The 21,677-nt window shown below is 47.3% G+C and overlaps 1 protein-coding gene across 2 annotated transcripts; it reads right to left on the bottom strand.

The window, feature by feature from the left end:
* Positions 1-14,849: 14,849 nt before the first annotated feature.
* On the bottom strand, positions 14,850-21,170 carry MSX2 (msh homeobox 2). Of its 2 annotated transcripts, none has more exons than XM_025388196.1 (2): positions 20,665-21,170; positions 14,850-16,598 (listed from the first exon to the last, which is right to left on the bottom strand). In XM_025388196.1, exons 1-2 carry the CDS (start codon positions 21,041-21,043, stop codon positions 16,174-16,176), a joined length of 804 nt encoding a protein of 267 aa, XP_025243981.1. In that variant the 5' UTR covers positions 21,044-21,170; the 3' UTR covers positions 14,850-16,173. The 2 variants fall into 2 exon arrangements, with proteins under 2 accessions (XP_025243981.1, XP_025243982.1); XM_025388197.1 differs by having other exon boundaries at positions 15,198-16,598; positions 20,630-21,131.
* Positions 21,171-21,677: the final 507 nt, after the last annotated feature.

Below are 21,677 nucleotides of genomic sequence, written 5' to 3'. Positions count from 1 at the left end.
TGGCTACTGTTATAAGCAATGATCAAAAGGAGTCAAGGCACAAACACAGTTGGCTGGAGAGAGAATGCCAGGGATGCACTGGGGGCCGTTCCCTCCCCGCACCCCTCCGGGTTTGGAAATCCTTGGAGCCTGTAACTCACTGCAGCACTGAGCAGCGCTGAGATGAATCATAACATTTTGAGCCCTCAAAGAAAGGGAGAAGAAAGGGGACAGAAGCAGGGAGAGGGAAGGCTCAGTGTTTTCTCAGTTAAATACATGTTTTCATTGCAGTGTGATGGGCTGAGAGCAATGAATGGCCATGATTTAGTTATCTTTTGGATGGATGATTTTAAATGCTTGTTGGAAACGGCTTTCATGAGACTGATTCTTAAAGCCGAGGCACAGAGTGGAAGTCTTTGGTAAGGGAGTGCTGCTGGTCTTTCAGAGGTTGTAAAAGCTGGGGGCTTTGAGATTCCTGGTGCATGCTTTCTGTTTCTATGTTTTCAACTGGCACATGTTCACTTCCACCCCGTAATCCTTCAGGCTTTCATCAGACACCTTGTTAGAAGTAAAGAGAAGAGAGCAGGGGAGGGAGGGAGGATGTGACGAAAAAAGGTATGACTGTAGAATTATTCTAGTCCATGCAGTGTTTATGTGGGGCCTGCTGTGGTTTGAATGTTTGTATCTTCTCCAAAACTCAGGTTGAAGCTTAATCCCCAGTGCAACACCTTCTGGAGGTGATTAGACTCTGAGGGCTCTATCCTCATAGATGGGATCAGTGCCCTTATACAAGGACCAAGGGAGTGAGTTCGGCCCCTTTTTGCTCTTCTGTCCTTCCGCCATGTGAGGACACAGTGTTCCTCCCCTCCAGAGGCTGCAGCATCAAGGCACCGACTTGGAACCAGACAACAGCCCTCACCAGACACCGAACCCGGCCGGCCTCTTGATCTTGGACTTCTCAGCCTCCAGAGCGAAGAGAAATAAATTTCCATTGTTTGTAAATTACCCAGTATTTGATATTTTGTTGTAGTAGCACAAATAGAATAAGACAGGACTTATATGTGCCTAATACTGTGGTGGGCACTAGGGGACAGGAAAGGAGATTAATGAACGATGACCAGTGCTGGATGAATTACTAAACTCAACACTCTGCCCAGCTGTTCCTGGGAAAAACGAGTCAGCTTTGGAAGTCTTGCTCAGTCATACCTACCTGCCTCGAAATTCAGTAGTTTAGCTTTTTCTCCTGTGTTATCCCAAAAGGCATCAGAGAAAACAGCTAGTTTAATATTTGGTCGGTACCCCAGTCCCTGCCTGCAGTAAGATCCCATCAGGCCATAGCTCCTGCTTGAAAACTTTTAAAGGCTACTCAACGCCCAAGGATCGTGACCAGAATCTTTCACACAAGGCAGCAAATTTCCCATGTAAAAGGCCTTTCTTCAGATCAGGCGTCATGAGTAGGACCTGATACAATTTATCTCATTGTATTTTCACAGCAACTGTCTGAGCTAAGTGCTGTTAGGATCCACCTGATGCGCATGGAGACATCAAGTTCCAGAGAGGTCAAGCAGCTTTGTCCAAGGACACGGTCGGTACAGCAAGGATTTCAACCCAAGAGCACTGACCTAGAGCCAAAACCCTTGAACACTGGGCAATGCCACCCTAGTTCATCTTTCCTGGTGTTCCTAATAAGCCAATCCAATCACCTGCACAGTTCGATAATATCCTATTCCATTTGTCTCTGTTTTCCTTCCCCACCTCCACCTGGAAAGGGGTGTTTGTCCTTCAAGGAATAGTTGGAAGTTCACCACCCCCAGCAATCCTGAAAACTCAGGTTCTCCTTTCTCCCGACTCCAACAGCTCTGACGCTTCCCTTGGTGACTGTACTACATCCCTCTGGGAGGCAATCTGTAATGCCCTGGCTCTTTCCCCACCAAACTGGATGCTTTTTTACTATAAGACTCCAAGCGGTTTGCATAGTTTATAGGAGAAGATAGACATACATCCTCAAATAAACATAAAGTGTTTTTTTGAGACGGGGTCTTGCTTTGTTGCCCAGGCTACAATGCAGTGGCATAATCACTGCTCACTGTAGCCTTGACCTCCTGGAATCAAGTGACCCTCCTGCCTTAGCCTCCCAGGTAGCTGGAACTACAGACACGTGCCACCACGCCCAGCTAATTTTTAATTCTATTTGTTTGTTTATTTATTTATTTATTTATTTATTTATTTTACAGAAGAAATCTCACTATGTTGCCCAGGCTTGTCTTGAAATCCTGGGCTCAGGTGATCCTCTTGCCTCAGCCTCCCAAGATGCTGGGATTACAAGTGTTAGCTGCTGTACCCGACCTCCTTTTTTTTTAAACTGGAAATGAGGCTCTAAGACATTTGCATACCAGTGTTCACAGCAGCACTCTTCACAAAAACCAAAAGGTAGAAACAACCCAAGTGTCTATCAATGGATGAAGACTGGGTAAATGAAATGTGGTATATATATACAATGAAATATTATGCAGCCACCAAAAGAAATAAAGTTCTGATACATGCTATGGTATGGATGAACCTGAAAATATTATGCTCAGTGAAATAAGTCAGACATGAAAGCATGAACACTGTATGATTCCACTTATATGAGGCACCCAGAGTCATGAAATTTATAAAGACAGAAGGTAGAAGGATGGTTGCCCAGGTCAGCAGTGAGGGGGATGGGGAGTTAGTGTTTAACAGGTTCACTTTGGGATGATGAAAAAGTTCTAGAGATGGAGCACATTGGACAGTTGCACAACAGTGCAAATGGGAGGGAGGGGGGAGGGAGGGAGGGAGGGAGGGAGGGAGGAAGGAAGGAAGCAAGGAAGAAAGGAGGAAGGAAGGAAGGAAGAAAGGAAGGAGGGAGGGAGGGAGGGAGGAAGGAAGGAAGAAAGGAGGAAGGAAGGAAGGAAGAAAGGAAGGAAGGGAGGGAGGAAAGGAAGGAAGAAAGGAAGGAAGGGAGGGAGGGAGGGAGGAAGGAAGGGCGGGCTCATGAGGAAAAGAACTGAGATATATGAGAAACACTAATAATAAATAACTCTCTTTTCTTTGTCTTTAATTTTCGATTCGGGGGCGATGTGCAGGTTTGTTATGTGGGTATATTGCATGGTGCTAAGGTTTGGGCTTCTAATGATCCCGTAGCCCAAGCAGTGAACACTGCACTCAATAGATAGTTTTTCAACCTCTTCCCTCTCCCTCCCTCTCACTTTTGGAGTCCCGAGTCTTCACTGGTCCCATCTTTGTGTCCAGGCACACCCAATGCTTAGCTCTCACTTATAAGTAGAACATGTGGTATTTGGTTTTCTAACTCTCTTTCCTATACCATTCCCCTCAATTTTAATATAGTGAAACTGAAAAAAAAATCACAAAAGAGCAACTGGCAGCCCCAAGTGTGTTGGAGTATATTCCTGCCTTATCTGATCTGCCTGCTCTCCCTGGGGAGGCATGGGGGGTTATGAATTAACTGGGCACATAGAAAGCCAATGATACTGGAAAAGTTGCAATTGCAGCAAACACCTCCCACCACATACCTGCCACGACTAACTTCAAAAGGCTGCATATTGGGAGGCCAAAGTGGGAGGATCACAAGGTCAGGAGATCAAGACCATCCTGGACAACACGATGAAACCCCGTCTCTACTACAAATACAAAAAATTAGCCAGGCGTGGTGGTGGGTGCCTGTTGTCCCAGCTACTTGGGAGGCTGAGGCAGGAGAATGGCTTGAACCCAGGAGGCAGAGGTTGCAGTGAGCCAAGATTGCACCACTGCACTCCAGCCTGGGTGACAGAGTGAGACTCTGTCTCAAAAAAAACAAAAACAAAAACAAAAGGCTGCATCAATATTACCACATTATCTCTCCTCCACCAATCGCTCAGGTATACCCACATTCTTAGCCCCTAACTCATTTAAAAAAAAATAAGAAGTCATGTGTCCTTTAGCTTAAATTTTCGTTTTCCTGTGAAGTCCCGTGAAGTCCCGTGAAGTACCTGTGACCCATCCCTAAGTGTGTGAGGCTGCTTCCTCCTCTACTTCATGCTACCTGCCTCGCAGAAAAAACGTAGGTGACAGAACATTGTAAACTATAAAGAGGTGTCCAAATGTCTGGTCTTACTCATTGGTTCTGCAGTGGGCTGTAGGCAAAGCTTTGTAGTAACAGTATCACGTGCCTACCATCAACTGAGAGTAGATGGAGTTACTTGGCTTTCTGAAATGCTGTAAATACCCAAATAAATGAACTAACACAATCAAACCGGAGCTCTCGGCATCACAAAGTGCTCTTTGTCCTTTTATTTTATGTGAGTCATTTAGTTTTAATTTATGATCATATTTCATAACCTACCAGCAAATGGCCTGCTGTATATTTTTGAAAAGTGATGAAGTCCTGGTAACGTGAGACCTCATTCTGGCCCTGAGTTTAGAAATCTGGGTTCTGATAAGTGCAGAGAGGCTGTCAGGGTTTGGGGGAGATTTTTACAATCTATGAATTAGTAATGTGTGAAATGATCAAATTTCTTTTCAATTACCTTGAAAATCAAGATAAATTTCACAAAGGCTTACTGTACCCCCAGCTCTGGGTCCTGTGACCTATGTATTAAGTCCTTAAAAAAGATGTGTTTCCCTCAACCCCTAGAGATACTAAGAGTTGAACACAGTTCAAGCTAGTAGAGATGACACTTTTTATTATGAAATTACTACCTCTAAATTTCCTATCGAATTCCTAGAAGTGCTCTTTTGCTTTAAAATCCTATTAATGGGCTGGGTGTGGTGGTTCATGCCTGTAATTTCAGCACTTTGGGAGGCTGAGGCGGGCGGATCACGAGGTCAGGAGTTCAAGGCCAGCCTGGCCAACATAGTGAAATCCTGTCTCTACTAAAAATACAAAAAATTATCTGGGGATGGTGGCGGGCACCTGTAATCCCAGCTACTCAGGAGGCTGAGGCAAGAGAATCGCTTGAACCTGGGAGGTGGAGGTTGCAATGAGCTGAGATCACACCATTGCACTCCAGCCCAGGCAACAGTGCAAGATTCTGACTCAAAACAACAACAACAACAACAATTAAAAAACCTCTATTACTGGTCTCGAGGGGGCAGAAATGTTAACTATGCCTTAATTATGCCTTTGAACACACATCTGAGGGCTATAAGAAGAACCAGGAGTCCCATGTTACAGAAAAGAACACTGAGGACTTTAAAGACAATAAAAGAAGGTTTTCTGAGGATCCCCCTTTCTTTTCAAACTAGCTGCAAGTCAGAGTCAGAACTCTCTCCCCTTGCATGCCTCTTGGAGAGTGCATTAATTAACTACTGGACCATACCGTAAAACAAACTCTAAAGAAGAGTTTTAACTCTACACAATTTTATAACTCAGAAGGGTTTCATTTAATGCCGTGTTTTAAACGTTTTTCGCTCGTGAAATATAAGGACAAGTTGAACTGGCTCTCTGTAGTCTGGCAAACCCACCAGTTGAGGCTGTGAAAGTTTCTTTAATATTCATCTGTGGCAAGTCATCAGAGACTTGAACCAAATCAAGAATATTTTTATAACTGCCTTGATAGCACTACCTGGCCCATCTTGCCAAAGGCAAATCATTTTTATTGTTTTGTGAACCAAACCAACTTTTTAAAGGTTTGAACTCATGGCAAACCTGTACATTTTCCAAAGCTTTAAAAAATCAGTCAAACCCAGAGCCCTCGAATTTTCCCAAAACTGTTATATGACTCGATAAAACATTCATCTTCATTCATTGGATGGGCCCTGTGCTTACTGAGCACCTACTATGGGCCATGCAGTGTGCTGAGCACTAGGGATACAGTTCAGAACAAAACAGAAAAATACTTTGACCTAATGGGCTTCCTATCTCTTTCTTGGCTGCTAATCCCTGCCCTGATTTACAGATGCTAAAGTGAAGTGTAGAGAGCCATCAGTGGCTAGCTTGAACTTGGGCTCGGTAACTCAGATATATCATTTGGTACTCTTTGGTGTAAGCACCAAAATAAAAGGAGGAGTACAGCCAGAGCAATCTGTTAGGAAGAAAGTATGACGGGGTTAGAGATTTGTCCTGTTGCCTAGCAAGCATACTATTTTGATCATGATGGCATGTTAAAAGATTAATAAAAATAGCAATGTTATCTAAAAATACTTTTACTCTCTGAGCTTGGGAAAATATTATGTATTTGATAAAATCAAATAATATACATATGGCCAGGCGCAGTGACTCACGCCTGTAATCCCAACACTTTGGGAGGTCGAGGCGGGCAGATCACGATGTCAGGAGTATGAGACCAGCCTGGCAAACATGGAGAGACCCTGTCTGTACTAAAGATACAAAAAATTAACTGGGCATGGTGGCGTGCACCTATACTCCCAGCTACTCTGGAGGCAGGAGGCTGAGGCAGGAGAATCTCTTGAACCCCGGAGCAGGAGGTTGCAGTGAGCCGAGATTGTGCCATTGCACTCTAGCCTGGGTGTCAGGTCGAGAATTCGTCTCAAAAAAAAAAAATATATATATATATACACACACACACACACACACACACACACACACACTGTGTATATTATGAGTATAATGTGGATGAGGCTGTAGGGGATGGATAGATATTTTTGAAAACCAAAACCCACTTCCCATCCTGGTGTCCCTGATCCTGCTGCTTCTCTTAGTGAGTTACTTAACATTTAAGGTACAGAAGAACTGGATTTCAGGTTGCTCAGAAATCAAATCTCCGGAGCCATTTGAGCTAGTTCTATCTAGTTCAGCTGAACTGAACTAGAAATATTGCTCTTTCTCTCTCTCTCTTTTTTTCTTTTGCAATATTGTTCCTTCACACAATTGCTATGTGACTTTAGGCAAGTCACTTTCACTCTGAACTTCTTATATGATATGATAAAAAATTCCCTTCTGCCCTAATATTCTATCGTGTTGCCCTTCGATATTATTCTGCCCCTCATTCAAGATATTAGCCTGAAATGTCAGAGTCTCACTCTGTCACCCAGACTTGAGTGTAATGGTGCGATCTCAGATCACTGCAACCTCCACTGCCAGGGTTCAAGCAATTCTGCCTCAGCCTCCCAAGTAGCTGGGATTGCAGGCATCTGCCACTGTGCCTGGCTAATTTTTGTATTTTTTTTTTTTTTAGTAGAGATGGGGTTTCACCGTCTTCGTCAGGCTGGTCTCAAACTCCTGACCTCAGGTGGTCCACCCGCCTCGGCCTCCCAAAGTGCTGGAATTACAGGCATGAGCCACCGTGCCCGGCCGACAACTTCTTATTTAAATCAGTTCAGAAACCCAATGGACTCAAAGACCATTTCTTCCATCCTGGCTTCTGCTCCTATAGGAGACACAAACCCCAAACAGTGAATACCCTACAGCAGCAGTTTTGAGAGCGTGTTCCTTTAGAGTCAATAGCTCAGATCTCAGCTTTGTCGTTCACCAGTGGCAAAACCATGAGTAAGTTACATAATCTCTCAAGATCTCAGTTTCCTTAATTATAAAATGGGGATGATGTGTTTTAAAATGAAATTATGTAAAGGACTTCTTGGCACACAGAAAGTGCTCATTTAATTCAATTATTATCTAATGAGATGTATAATACATCTGTTCTTTTTCTTCTTAGTTGTAGTGAATTTTAATAATTCTGTGTTGAGAATTTCAGGAAAGTCCTGGGGAATCACAGGTTCAATACTTAGGATAAGTGGTATGCACTGAAATTCAGCAAAAGTAATTATTAACTTACTGTTGATTAAAGGAGAAGGAAGGTTGAGTTCGTGTGTTGTTAATATTGTCATTTTGGACCCCAAAGTGTCATTTCACATTCATTTTTCAATCTTATTCTTTAAAAAAGCCTGTGGGTCCTCTTTCTAGTCCCAGACTTAGATAGGGATTGCATGTGGAGAAAAATGTGGGCATGAGTGCCCTGAAAAACTATTTCAGTAACCCCAGGCTCTGGAAATCTTTCGTTCTGAGGTCTAATTTCCTTGGCATTTTCCTGCTATTTGTAAGTGGGAAACACAGTTTTACCTTCTCATGAAAGTGGGCTGTGGCTTAGTGGTGTCTATGCAAGACACGGATGCCCCTAACCTAGTAATAATTTAGATTTGCACACTCAGTCCCAAAGGCAGTGACCACATGGCACTACCCTGTGCCAGCACCTCTTGAGGGCACAGAGGCTGAGGCATGTTGCCCCACCCCCACCCCACATCCATTCTCAATGACTTCACTGCCCAGTTGCTTTCCTGGAATTCTCAATTGAGATCATATTCCCCACACCCACCCCTGGGATTTTCTACGTTGTCTTTTTGGCTCCTTTCTGTTCCCATTGCTAAACAAAGAGAAATCCAGCCGGAAAGACTAGACGGGGTGAGCCGCTGATGCGGTGGGAGGGAGGAGATGAACACTTGCAGCCTTCAGACTTTCCCCAAATGGGCCAATTTCACATCAATAATTGCCTTATCCATCACCACTACCTTTCAGGTAATTTTCTGTGATGGGATTTCGAGAGCCACTTTAGCGTCTTATACACAATTTCTTTACAAAGTCAGTTTTTCCATCATCAAGCATTCTCAGCACTGAAATAAAAATAGGCAGAGCTTTGCCACTAAAACAGTGCTTTTTATATCAGACCCTGCAACCCAGAAACCCTTTTCAGGGAAATGTACACTTTGGCGGTTACACACACACACATACACACACACATACACACACATACACACACACGTCCAGTCTAGCAAGGACTTAACCTCATCCAGGTGAAAAGATGCTGCACAGCAATCTGTCAAGCTTGGCTCTGTTTCCTTGCTGTGTGACTTCAGGCAAGTCACCTCACCTCTCAGAGCACCCTTTTTGTTTTATTTAAGATGGGAATGTAATTCCCCACCTATTGCCTTGAGGGCCATGTGAGATCCTGAATATGAGAGTATTTGGACACTGGCATATATTTTATACATAAATACAAGGGATTAAGAAAGGGTATGAAATAAAGGAAGTCACAGGCTGACTTCAGATGACACTCACCCCCTTCATCTTTGTTGAGAAGTGTAATTGTTGTCTCCCCATGAATGGTAAACCACATAAAATGTAGACATGATGTGCTCTCTTTTAAAGTAAAGACTCTCAGCAGAAGCAGGATGGCGTAATGCAAATAGCTGGGGCTGGGGCTGGCATGGATTTCTGGGCTCTGAGCTCACCCACTGTGTGATTCCTGCCTTGCTGTGTCACCTCCTTAGGCAGTTTGCTGCTCTGGGAAAATGGGAGAAACCATAGTTCTTGAATTTCAGGGTTGCTTTGAAGGTATAGAGTGAAAATGGAGTGCAGAATGCTGGGGGAGGGGAAGTGGAGGGCAGCCCGGAGAGGTGGAAGTGTTCAGGCTGGAGAGAGGCCGGGGCCTCAGTTGGAGGGGGAAGTCCCCCTAGGTCACATCTGGAAAATGGGGCTACGAGTGCCTATTTCACAAAGTTGGTGAGAGGAACAAATAAAATCCTGCCTGAATACTGATTAAATAAGCACCTGGCTTTAGGTGCTGGTCAGCACACCTTAGCGCCCGGGACCCCAGGTAAATCTCTGGCCTCTGGGAGGCACTATTGCCTCGTGCTTTTGTCCAAGGGCTGTGGAATCACGGGGTTGCAAGGCTCCATCCCGGTTGGGTCACGGCCTTTCTACCCCACCTCGGACGCATTAATGAATGATCTGAGCCTGGTTCCCTTGACTCCAAAGGAGATGGCAATACCATCTCCCGGACGGTGGTGAAATCCACTAGCACTCACTAGCACCCGTGAGCTGATTGGTGTAAATCGCCGAGCAACAGTGTCTGGCACTTGGGAAGCGTTCAGTTAAAGGGGGCTGTTATTATCTGCTTGGCTTGCTCCTTTGGGCGTCGAGGTGTAAGTTTAATGATGGGGGACAAGGGGCAGGGAGGAGGGCGCCTGGTCGGCTGCGATCTTCCGTGCGGGTGTAGCGGGCCGGGCCGGTGTCAGTGCGTATTTATTGATGGCAGGTATTTGGGGAGTAATTGAGCGCGGCGGCCGGCCCGGGGCGAGAGTGGGCCTCCACGAGCAATTAAATGTGATTAGGCAGAGACCTTCGGGATCCAGCTGGGTGATTGATAACCCGGCCGCATTCCTGCCGGGCCCGCGACATCAAACGGGCGGCTGGCGGCGGGCGGGGCGGAAGGGGCCGAGCGCCTGGACGCTGCCCTTCTCGCCCGCGACGCCCACGGTTCTATGGGGAAACCGGGTGATGCGCCCCCTTCCTGCGCAAGGGTCACTCCCTTGCTGGCTTGCCAGGTGCCGCTAAGGAGGGAAGGGCGCCGGAAGGGGCGAGGTGAGGAGGAACCCCCTACGCTGGGAGCAGCGCTGGGCGCACTGCTCCTGGCGCGCTGGGCTGGGCTCCCAGAATCTGGCACGAAATCGCTGGAACCGGGGAAGAGAGAATGGAAAAGAGAAGAGAAGGGGGAAAATAGGAGATGTTGGGAATGAGAATCAATTAGAAAACAAAAAAATTAAAGACGCCATGGAGGAGCAAAGTGACAGGCAAAGAAGGGGGTGGGGGAAGAGAGGGAAAAGAGAGTTAAAAATGAGAACTTGAAAAGTAGTTACCGACAATAAGAAGACAGAGGAAAAAATTAGAAAGGTATATAGTGGGACAGACATGAGAAAGAATGAAAGGTGGAGGAAAGGTAATAAAAGCAGGACAGCAAAAAAAAGGAAGAGAAAGGTGAAAAGGAGGGAGTGGAAAGATGAGAAAGGGAAATAGGAGACAAAAGAATGAGGAAAATGGAACAGAAAAGTCAGAGGAAGCAAAGACAGGAAGGAAGCTAGCCTGGGTCCCCCCCAGCCTTCCCCCACCCCATCCCTGTCCCTGACTCAGTTTCAGCAAATTCTATGCCCAGAGCCAAGCGCTGCCTGGTGCCTGGGAGACCTGGCATTTGCCCCCCAGAGCCTGACTCCTTCCTAGCCCAAGCCATCAAGCCAGCTCCTTCCCCCTCCAGGCAGAAGGAGGGGAACCCCCACATCCAAGCCTGGAGTGAGCCTTGGGCTCTCTGTACCCCAAGCCTAGGCCGCAAGACATAATCACAAGTGGAAGTGCTGGGGGTTCCCGGGGCTGTTGCCTCGGGATCCTGGAGTCTTCGGAGCCAGGGAACAGTTTCTGTCTGTGCTGACTCCACAGACAGGATCAAAACAGCATGAAAGAAATCAGAGAGAGAACTTCGTCGGCAGGAGCTGGACTTCTAAAACCCCCTTCCGCCCCCATAGGCTTCAATATTAAAAAACCCCCTAGGAGTCTCAGACACTGTATTAATTAGTGCAACCACCCATGAAAAGTTGGGTTTGGAGCGGCATTCTTTGCCCTGTGTGAAAAACCAAGTCTAATAAACAATTGTTAAGTTGGCCTGTTGCCGCTGGTAAATTACATAGCATTAAAAAAATAATGCTTTTCATATTAGGCACTAATTAAAGGTTGGGACAGCATTAAAACAAGATAGGGAGGGGGGAAATCAAAGAAAATATAAAAATGTTCTTTCAAGAGTTATGGGAGGTTAATAAAGTATGTCTGTTAGAGTGAGCCTACTTTGCCCCTAGCTACAGCCAAACTGGAGCCACCACAATTGGGTCTCAATAAGATAATGATATTCCTTTCTCTGCTATTAAAAGCCTCCCAGTGCAAACTTAAAATGATTTATTTAATTTAGGAAATTATGAGGTGTAACTTCAAAGCCTCAGCCGTTAGTAATGGAAAATACCAGGTTGTTTAAAATTATAATAATAATTGTTTGGAGGACTCAGGACATCAAAGTGTTTTCATCAACAAATGCAGAGAGGTCCGGAGGAGGTTGGAAAGAGTCAAGGGAGGTGGATGGAGTTTGGATTTGATTATTACGAACCTTATCAGGGCAAGACTCGGGATTCCTGCAGCCCGGTCCTCTGTTCGCTTTGAAGCGGGCTATTCTGGAAAGTAATTTTACTGCTTTTTATTTAGTTTGTAGGAGGGAGGAGGTGAGAGGGTGGCTGGGGGTGGGAGAGGGGGTAAAGGGGTCCAGGAGTTGACCCAGGGCTTTTCCTCCTTGCTGTGACCACTTTATTTTGTTAAAGAAGCCTGCAGCATCACCAATGGGGGGAAAAAAACATTTTTGCTTACAAAAATGGAAGGAGAGGAACAGACACAGTCAACTTCACCAACCAGGCCCTGTGATTTCGGGGAGGGTGTGTGTGTGTGACGTGGGTTCTTTTATAAATGAGGTTTATGCTTATTTCAAACCCAGCAGTGGAGACGGAGTGGGGGTGGGGAAATGGCCTCTCCAACCCGTGGCAAATGAGCGGCTTTTATAGCAAAGAATGGCCGTGGGAGTTTTCATTCGGTCAGACAAGGTTCTGCTCAAAGGCAGGGATCCTCTTTTCAGTCGGGTCAGGCAGACGCTTCGCCAGCCACCGCTCTCAGCCAGGCCTTCACTGCCTACCTCCTGCCGCCCTGCTCCCTCCATTCCCCCCAAGATCGCCAAGGCAGGGCTGGGAGTGGGAGAGGGGAGGGCTGGATCTGAGCCCCAGGTCCACTGTGTTAGAGGAGCAATGAGGGATGGGAAGGGGAGCTGGAGAGAGACTGCAGACTTGGGATCTCAAAGTCTGGGGATCCAGAGTGTTCCCCAGGCCCTGGCTTCATTTCTGAGACACCTCCTGCCTGATTTGCCCTCTGTCTTTCATGCCCACCTCCTCCACTCACACTGAGGCCTGGATTTCCCTGCCGCTACTTATCAGCTCTGTGACCTCAGTGAGCCACCTCTTCGTGCCTCAGTTTCCTCAACTATACATGACATCCATAATACCTCTCCAAGGGATGTGTGGCAACTAAATGAGAACACTGGAGTGGGGAGGGAAACAAAAGCCTAGTTCTGCACTCTGCAGGGGCTCTCTTCCTCTCTTTCCAAAAAGCAGAGCTGTGTCTCTTGAAGAGTTTGGAACAAAGCACTGAAAGTATGGAAGGGTGGGTAAATTTGCGTGCCAGGCTTCTGGCATCGGATGCAAGGATGTCCAAGGCCCGCACACTAGCATCTTCGGCTTTAATTTGCAATGCGCGCCTTCGCGGGTCCCTGGTGAGGGAGAGTCCTTCTGCCGCCACAGGTTGTCAATCTGGCCTCTGAAACGCCCTGTGTGCCCGACCAAGCCTGACCGAGGCCCGGACCGCGGTGACTCGGAACCCAACCCCCTGACTGCAGGCTTGAAGGGAGCCCCAGAGCAAGGCGGCGGCCCGGCTTCGCGGACCTCCGGCTTGGTTCTCAGTTCGGTAACCCCATCCACCTATGAGCGCTGGGATGCGTGTGTTCGAGCCTGAACAACTCTTTTTCTCCTCTCCGAGCCTCAGGTTTTGTTTCGGCGTCTGGGGCGATGGGGATGGTGCGCAGTTCCCCAGACGGATTCCAGTCTAACCCGCCAGCCACGCAAGATGCAGCCCCTATTCTCCGGATGGCACTCTGATTCGCGACCTCGTCCTCCTGGGGACAAGCAGATTCTTAACCCGGAGCCGGCGTCTCCGGATTCCCCACCCGGGCTGAGATCGCCCGGGGCTGCGGGGTCCAAGCGGCGCCGGGAAGGAAGCCCGGTGGACAGGCTAATTAGGGACCCAACCCGGCGGCTGATGACGAAACCGGGAAAGGCTTTGGCCTTTGGAAAACGCAATCCTTAAATGAATATGGCTGGATTCCGGGCTGAGATTGGGAGTTCGAGCCGGAGAAGTCCAGCGGGACTGCAGAGACGCGCTTCCAGGTAGGTTTGGGTGGTTCCAGCGGCTCAGCTCGGGCGGAGCGACTGAGCAAGACAAAATCAGCCCCGGACTTCGAGCCGACCCCTCGATTTGGATCCCTTCTGCGCTGGAGCTTGTGAAACTTCTGACCCACGTTGCCCGACCCCGCCCCATGGGAGAAACGGAGTTTCCGGGGCCCACTTTCAAAGTGCGTGCGGGCACAATGGAAACGCCGGACGAAGCGCCAGTCCTGGTAGGTGCCAGGTGCCAATCTGCCCGCCGCGCTGTTGAAGCAGCAAGAAGTCCTTGTATCCTTTCTGCCTCTGTTCCGAGTCACCGGAGCCTCCCATCCGAACACTGACCTCGGACAGGTATCAATCACCAGGAACCACTTCAGATTTATTTGTGCGACAGAAAGCTGAGTTTAAGATCCTTCTCAGCGTCCTCCACCCATCACCGTTTTATCGTGACGCCCAAAACCCAAGCCTGACTGCAGTTCTGTATCGTTTCCACTGGGAGAGGGAAGGCTGGGTAGCAAAGGGACTTGAATGAACCACCTTCCCACTTCAAACCGAAGAGTGTTTGCTCGGAGTCCATCTCCTTGGAAGGAGCTAGGAATGGTAAACGGAATGCGATTTGACACACTCCTGAAAGGGGAGCGAGCGGGCTTCCATCTCCCAGCCCGGCGAATGCACCTCGTTACCATGTCCATTTGCAAATAGCTGTAAGGACCCTTTTCCTCAGTTTTAAGTTTGATGTGTTGGTAGCTGGGAGAATTCAAGTTCAAGATTTTCCCTTGATCATATACAAATGACTTAGGTACTGGCTGATCTCTCTGCCCCACTACTTATTTAAAGTTCATCTTTCACTGTACTGTTTCTGAAAAACTCCTCGCAGCAATTCCACCTCTTCTCCATGAGTAACAAGCTGCCAGAGGAAACATTTCAAAGTATTTCAGCAGTTTCAGTTCACTCCCCGCTACCACCAATCACCCCAACGTGGCTGAATCTGACCACAACTCTTGGTTGATTTACATTAAAATATTAAAAAATACCAGCTCCCCCCTCATCTGGGTAGCGTGTTCGAGCTAAGCCCAGCTGAGAACAGAGAGCACCTCTTAAAATAATTGTGAGTTTGGACAAACTTTACTGCAATAAAACAAATGTTTAATTTAATTCAGAATAAGAGATAACTCTTCAATAAAATATATAAAATTGTACAAGGCACCCTTTCAAAGGGATAAAGGTATACTGGAGGGAGGGGAGAGATGGACAGGAAGGTGAAATACCAGGGAGCTTAATGGGCTGTTTGACAACCCCATTTTCACCAAGTCAAAACATGGCTTTACCTTCTGCCCCCCAACATGTAAAAAAGTATATAAAATTTTCTAGTAAGTTTAGGACATACAACAGGTACACACACAGAGAAAGCATAATTTTTTTTCTTTCTGGATCTACGAATTGTTCAAGAATATTTAGCATATAGGTAACGGTTACAAGATATTCATTTTTTTAAGCAGAAAATTACTATACCCCCACCCAAATCACCTTGGCAATCTGTGAGGATGAATGTACCTAGTATTTCTCAGAAACCATCAATTCCTCTCAACAGGCTTTTAACATTTTACTCTCCAATTATCTGAAAGAAAGCTACCGACAGCCTTGAGAAGAATTAGGAAGTGTTTCTAATTTTCTACCTCACCTCCAGGCAGTCTCAGGATTCTTCCCATCCCAGGTATTGGTCTTACAAAAATATTCTTAAAAAAGGAAAAATTTTTAAAATGTGTGTGTGGTGGGGCGGCGGGGGGCAGGGGAGAGGTAGGAACAAATGGAGTATATAAAGAGGTTTCTTTTAATGCAAGTAAAATGCAGAAATATGATGTGTCCCCTTCACTTTGAATAATCTCTCCATATCTAATATTTTCTATGTGCATTGTGTCTATTTCTAATATTTGTTTTCCATAAGCAGAAGTCAATAATCCCATAAAAATCATTGACTTTAGCACATTTTGCAAATAATTTGTCTCCCTCTTTAAGAAAATACAACAAATGGACTTACACAGTGTCTTTTGGGAAGGTGACATATAGAAAAAAAGCACATATGTATATAAATTTTGCCTTTTAAAATAATTTGAATTTTTACGTCTGCCGTATAAAAATGTATTATATTTTATTATATATATATATTTATACAAAAAAACCATCAGAGCCAATCTTTGTGAAAGGAGAAGGGGACATCTGGAAGATTACACCAAGAAAACAGGGCTTGGTGCCTCCACCTAAAGAACAAATTTCAGCTATGTCGTGTGGCCCTGTCGGCCTAGCCGCTTAGGGTGGTGCACGCAGGGTTAGCAGAGCAGGAGTATTGGCTGGTACTGCCTTCTTGGAGAGGGAGAAGAAGCCCTTTGAAACAAGCATCCATCATGGAGTCTATTGATCTGGTCTTCCTTAGGACAGGTGGTACATGCCATATCCCACTGGCGTGGCATACAGTCCCACAGGCGGGATGGGAAGCACAGGTCTATGGAACGGGTAGGATGCTCCATATATGGACGCTGCCTGCAGGGGCGAGCTGATGGGGAAAGGGAGACTGAAGCTGGAGGGCAGCATAGGTTTTGCAGCCATTTTCAGCTTTTCCAGTTCGGCCTCCTGCAGTCTTTTCGCCTTAGCCCTTCGGTTCTGGAACCAGATTTTGACCTGGGTCTCTGTGAGGTTCAGAGAGCTGGAGAACTCTGCACGCTCTGCAATGGAGAGGTACTGTTTCTGGCGGAACTTGCGCTCCAGGGCGAGGAGCTGGGACGTGGTAAAGGGTGTGCGTGGCTTCCGATTGGTCTTGTGTTTCCTCAGGGTGCAGGTGGTAGGGCTCATGTGTCCTAGAGAACAGAGAGGTGAGCGAATTAGCAAAAGAAAGTTACATTAAAATAATAATAATAATCCCATCTCCCCCATCATCTCTCTAGGTTTTTTCCTTTCCGGCCTCCCTCTCAACGGAAAGCACTTAGCTTTAAAAAAAAAAACTATATATGCATATATATACACACACGTATACATATCTATGTATGGAAAGACATACTTTGTTTCATCTTTGAAAAAAGTACCTTTGTCAAAATTTTGTATGTTTCTTGGGGGGAGGGAGACCACATATAAATGGGCAAGTTGCTTCATTTTTTAAAAATGAGCCTTTTAACAGAAAGTTTGGAAATCTAATGGTGTAATTGAACCTTCTATATGGAAAACAAATAGCATTCCAGATAATAGAAATAGAACATATGAACGTAAGACAAGGGAATCAAGTGTTCAGTGAGCAATGAAACGCTATCTCTTCTGAGCATAATTTCTCATCTTTAAAAATGGGAGACCAGGTTCATGATTATCCCAGGCTCCCTCGGATGTGGAGACAATCACAAATGGGAAGGAAAATGAAAAAGGCTTTAGCAACTGGGTTAACTGTTTCCCTTGGTCTCCTCTCTGAACCAGAAAAAGTGGACTGCGTCAGCATATTTATGAAGGATAATCGAGCAGATAAGGTCTGTGGTAAATTAATAGCATCTTTGAATTTGGGGGCAGTCCCACGCAATGAACAGTCACACAGCTGTCATGGCATCCAGTCCACAGATTATAAAATCTAAACATCATTTTACAGATCTGGATGTGGGATAAGGCTCTTGGCTGGGTGCTTCTGTAATATAAACTTTACTAAGACGAAGGGAAAAATTAGCTAGCCCATAAATGTAAATGTCAGGGGAAATCATGCTGCCTCCGAATTGAGAGCACGTGATGACATCTTAGTCATCCCCTCTACCCATTCTATGGCTTCGGGCAAATGTGTAAATGATTAGTTTGTCACAGGGGAAAAACAAGCAAAATAAAGGTATGCCAACAGCATCCAGACTCCACATTTAAAATGGATTCAATTACAGCAAATCACAGACTGCGACATCCTTGTGATTCCACAGCATCAACTAACTTTGGGCTTGTCTTCCTCAAGGGTGGGTGGGCAGAGGAGGACAGAGCTGTGGCGATAGAATGCTAAACAATTAATTTTCTGCATTTGGCTTTTACGAGCTATGCTAATTTTCCAAATGTGGCCACAGTATTAACTCTAATGTATTCATGGGAGAATGTTGCATTTCTTGTTTAGTTACTTTGGTGGCCCAAGAAAGAGTTTACACTTCATCCTTGAGGGTGACACAGCACAAGTCCCAACCCAGCTTCCATTTCCAAAAAGAGATGAATTTGTTCTAGTGTCACATTATTACCCATCACTTTACTGAATCAAAAAGAGAGAAGAGGCTTTGTAACCAACCAAAGAACAGAAATCTGGGAAAGGGAAGGATAAGAAACTACCATAAAAGTCTATACTTTTGCATTTGCTAATCCCTAAGTTACCAGAGAGCTGGGGAGCCAGTTTCTTAATTTACAAATTAACAACACTGTCAGAGACTCTCAAGAGACCTGCAAAATTCTCGCCCTTTCCAAACTAGGCCTGGCTCTCAGGAGGACCCAGGTGTCTCAGCTCAGATACCAAGTTCCTCGTGTGTATATACTCTTGCTCCTGGCTCTACGTGGGGTTTGGAAGCACTACGCGCCTGGGCAGGGTAATTCCAGCTGCTCCTTTGCACATTTGAATTATGAAATCCAGGTGACCGGGATTGCACATGTGTATCAAAACCATGAAGCTATGAGGCTTCCTCCCAATACAACACTCCCCATCCCTCCACCCCCACCTAATTTTAAACCAGCCAGAGGAAGGATGCGATTATATAAGGCAAAACAGCGTTTATCCTACTTCCTCCAAATAACAAAATCAGGCCCGGGCGGGTAGCTCCCTCTCGCCCCAGGCTCTGTCGCCTGGCATTCTCAGGACCCACTGCTCCGACCACAGGGTTACCGCTGCCACCTCCAGGCCCAAAGCACCAACAAGTCTTTATGGTGTTTTTTTACTTTAAGTTCTGGGACACATGTGCAGAATGTGCAGGTTATAAACTCCTTTCTCAGAATTTCTGGTTCTTTTCATAGAAAGGTCACAGCCAGGGCCCAAGGTTGCCTTACCAAGAGCGGGGAAGCTTGAGTACAGGGCAGGGATGTTCACAGGGGTAGTGGGTCATTGCCTTCCCAGACCCACAGGCCTAAAGGACGGCAGGATTCCTGACCTCTGGACACTACTCCATTTAAGGCCTGTATCATTGGCTGGGCATAGCCGTAGGCTATGTACTCAGTGTACTCAATATTTGTTAAACAAATTAAGTCTTTTAATTTTCTGAGCCTTTACTTCACTGTCAATAAAGTGGGTAAGTAACACTAATCCCTCAATGTGGGTCACAGTACTAAAATTTTAACAGTGCCCAGAGCCCTGTCTGCCACCTGGTAGGTGATCATTAAATGGTCCCAAGCTTTTTTTTTTTTTTTGGTCAAGCCCAAACTGCTGATTCCTCTCTGAACTTCGCTGAAATGTCCTCATCTGTTAAGAGGCCGGCTGCTGCCCTACAGAGGAGATAAGATAATACGGTGAAAAGTGCTATAAAGCAGTATCCAAACTTGAGTTTAAATTCTTTGAGTCCCTTAATCTCCTCGCCCTTTGAATCTTTCAGTTTCTAACAGGGTGGAGAGAGACTGCCAGAGGGGACAGCCACTGACGCCTGGGTATTTGGCCTTGTTTTGTTAACAAAATACAGTGCGTCTAGTCTGGAGGGCTGAATGATGTAAATAGTGAAAGGATCTCTCAGCTTTGGAGAAAGTCCCTCCACAGCCCCCACCCTCACCTTTCCTAAAGGTAGGGGATGGGGTGGAGGGAAATTAGGGGGTAGAAAAACCATAAAGGCCAAGAGATAAAAGTAAAAGAGGCTGTAAAGGATGACGTCTCCAAATTGTCAAAGGACCCAGGGACCAAAAATGGATGCTGAAGCGGAGGAGAAATCTCCGCAGCCTCACTGGCAGAAGTGGGATGCAGGTGCGGAGTTCTACCTAGTCTGTCTGGGGAGAGGAAGCAAACGTGGTCAGGGCACATCAAACACAGGAGCAGGGCGTGGACACCAGGTCCCCCTGGCCAATCAGCGGTTGTTGGTAACCTGGGACAAGCAAAGGCCGTCTTCTTTAAAAGCCTCAGCGTCCACGTCTGAAAAATAGGGTAGTCACAAGCCAGTGCCTACACCTAGAGGTCCTAGAGCGTATCGGGATCTGGTGAGCTAATGGGCATCACTTTATTAACTCTCAAGCCCTGCTGGAATGCGGTTAATTATTACTGTGAGCCAAGAAGAGCCCGTGCGCTTCTGGCCCCATCCCGCTCCCGGCGAAGCTCAGAACCTTCCCGGCGGGGTGCTGGCTGCGGAGACCACAGGGAGACATTTCCTCTCCGCACCAAACTCTGGTGCCACCATCCCTTCGTGGGATCCGGTTTTTGACACCCGCGGGACTCACGAAAGAAAATGGTTTCTACTCAATGTCTGGCTAAGCCCAGTTAGCTCATCTTTTAAATGGGGGCACAACTCTCAGGGTTGAGTTTTGAACCTGTCTCGTTCCTGGCACATCCAAGTGCTCATTGAACATGGATCCATCTCCCTCGCTCCCCAGGAAGAGACCCCGGGAAACAGAGAAACAAAAACAAGCCAAGGGGCCAGAGCGCAGGGCCGAGGGCTGTAGAAACGCACCACCAAGCCACCCCGTAAACCCAGCTGGGGTTCGCTCTTGAGTTGAACAATCTGTATGTGGAGGGAGTCTCAGACACACACATCGCGGTTACTACCTAGAGTGTGTCTTGGATGCGGACGGCGCGCCGAACGCCCCGGGCACCAAGGGGTCCAGAGGCCCTGAGCTTGCTTTCGCGGGAGTGCAGCGCACGCAGAAGGGTCTCTGTACCCCCAGCCTGGAACACCCGCCCCCCGCTCCCTCCAGTACCCCGAACCACCTCCTACTCCTGCCCCGGCCCCAACGCGCACTCACTTGGCGGCGGCGAATATCGGCCGGGTTCCTGCATCCACGCCGCTCCATCTTCTGAGTTTTCCGACTTGACCGAGGCGGTCTCGAAGGGCTTCACCAGCGGCCCGGGGCTGTGCGCTTCCCGAGCGCCGTGTCCCGGCAGCAGCAGTGGCCGCAGGGTGGCCCCGGCCGAGGCGCTTTCGGCCGGCAGCGGGGACGCCTCCTTGGGCGGCTTCTTGTCGGACATGAGCGCCTCCACGCTGAAGGGCAGGCTGGAGACCTTGACGCGGCGCTCCTCCGCGGCCCCCTCGGCGTCCCCAGGCCCCGGGCCTGGCCCGGCCACCACCGCTGGGCCCTCCTCGTCGGGCGAAAACAGGTCACTGCCTTTGGACGGAGAAGCCATGACTTCTCTGCCCTACGTAGCTCCCGACGTGCGACTCCGCTGGCAACCCGGCAGCGGCGACTCAAACTTTTTCGCTGGGGAGACGGGAGGGGCGCGCTGGGAGCCGAGCCTTTCCTCCGAGGGGAAGTGGGAGACGCGCGCCGCCAATCCGCGCCGGGCCTGGCGCTGACGCCAGAGACGCTCGCCCCTGATTGGCTCTTCCCGAAGGGGCTGGGCCCCCCTTCTTTTTTTTTTTTTTTTTTTTCTGTTTGAAATAAATTAGGAGTTAATTACAGGAGCAGTCAGCAGAGTTGTTATTAGGCGATCCCTGAAGGGTTATAATCACGCCGAAACTGAAAAGCCCGAGACCTAATTAAGAGCGATTATTTAAAGAGGAAGTTCGCCGAGTCCCATTTCTTCTCTCTTCTGACCCTTCTTTAAAAGGGACCCTGCGCCCATCCCACTCTCCCTCTACCGCCAGAATACGTCAAAGATCCGCAAACGGCATTGCAGAAACATTTACGAAGCCCCTACTATGCGTCAAAAGTGGCTTACTTTGCAATTCTAGAGAGTCGGTGCTGAAATTCATAGGCCCATATCCCTGCGAAAAGTAATGTATGCACTTAGAAGAGTATCTCGCCACCAGCCAGCGCTC

This window comes from Theropithecus gelada, chromosome 6, assembly GCF_003255815.1.
Source record: "Theropithecus gelada isolate Dixy chromosome 6, Tgel_1.0, whole genome shotgun sequence".
Lineage (NCBI taxonomy): Eukaryota > Metazoa > Chordata > Mammalia > Primates > Cercopithecidae > Theropithecus > Theropithecus gelada.
The sequence above is the reverse complement of the archived record's forward strand: the minus strand, read 5'-3'. Positions and strand labels throughout refer to the sequence as shown.

What these genes read in the sequence shown, in the direction of transcription:
- MSX2 (XM_025388196.1), bottom strand. Translation starts at nt 21,043, where the DNA reads ATGGCTTCTCCGTCCAAAGGCAGTGACCTGTTTTCGCCCGACGAGGAG. An exon ending in CCGATATTCGCCGCCGCCAA is followed by an intron (nt 16,599 to 20,664) that starts GTGAGTGCGCGT and finishes TCTGTTCTCTAG; the next exon opens with GACACATGAGCCCTACCACC.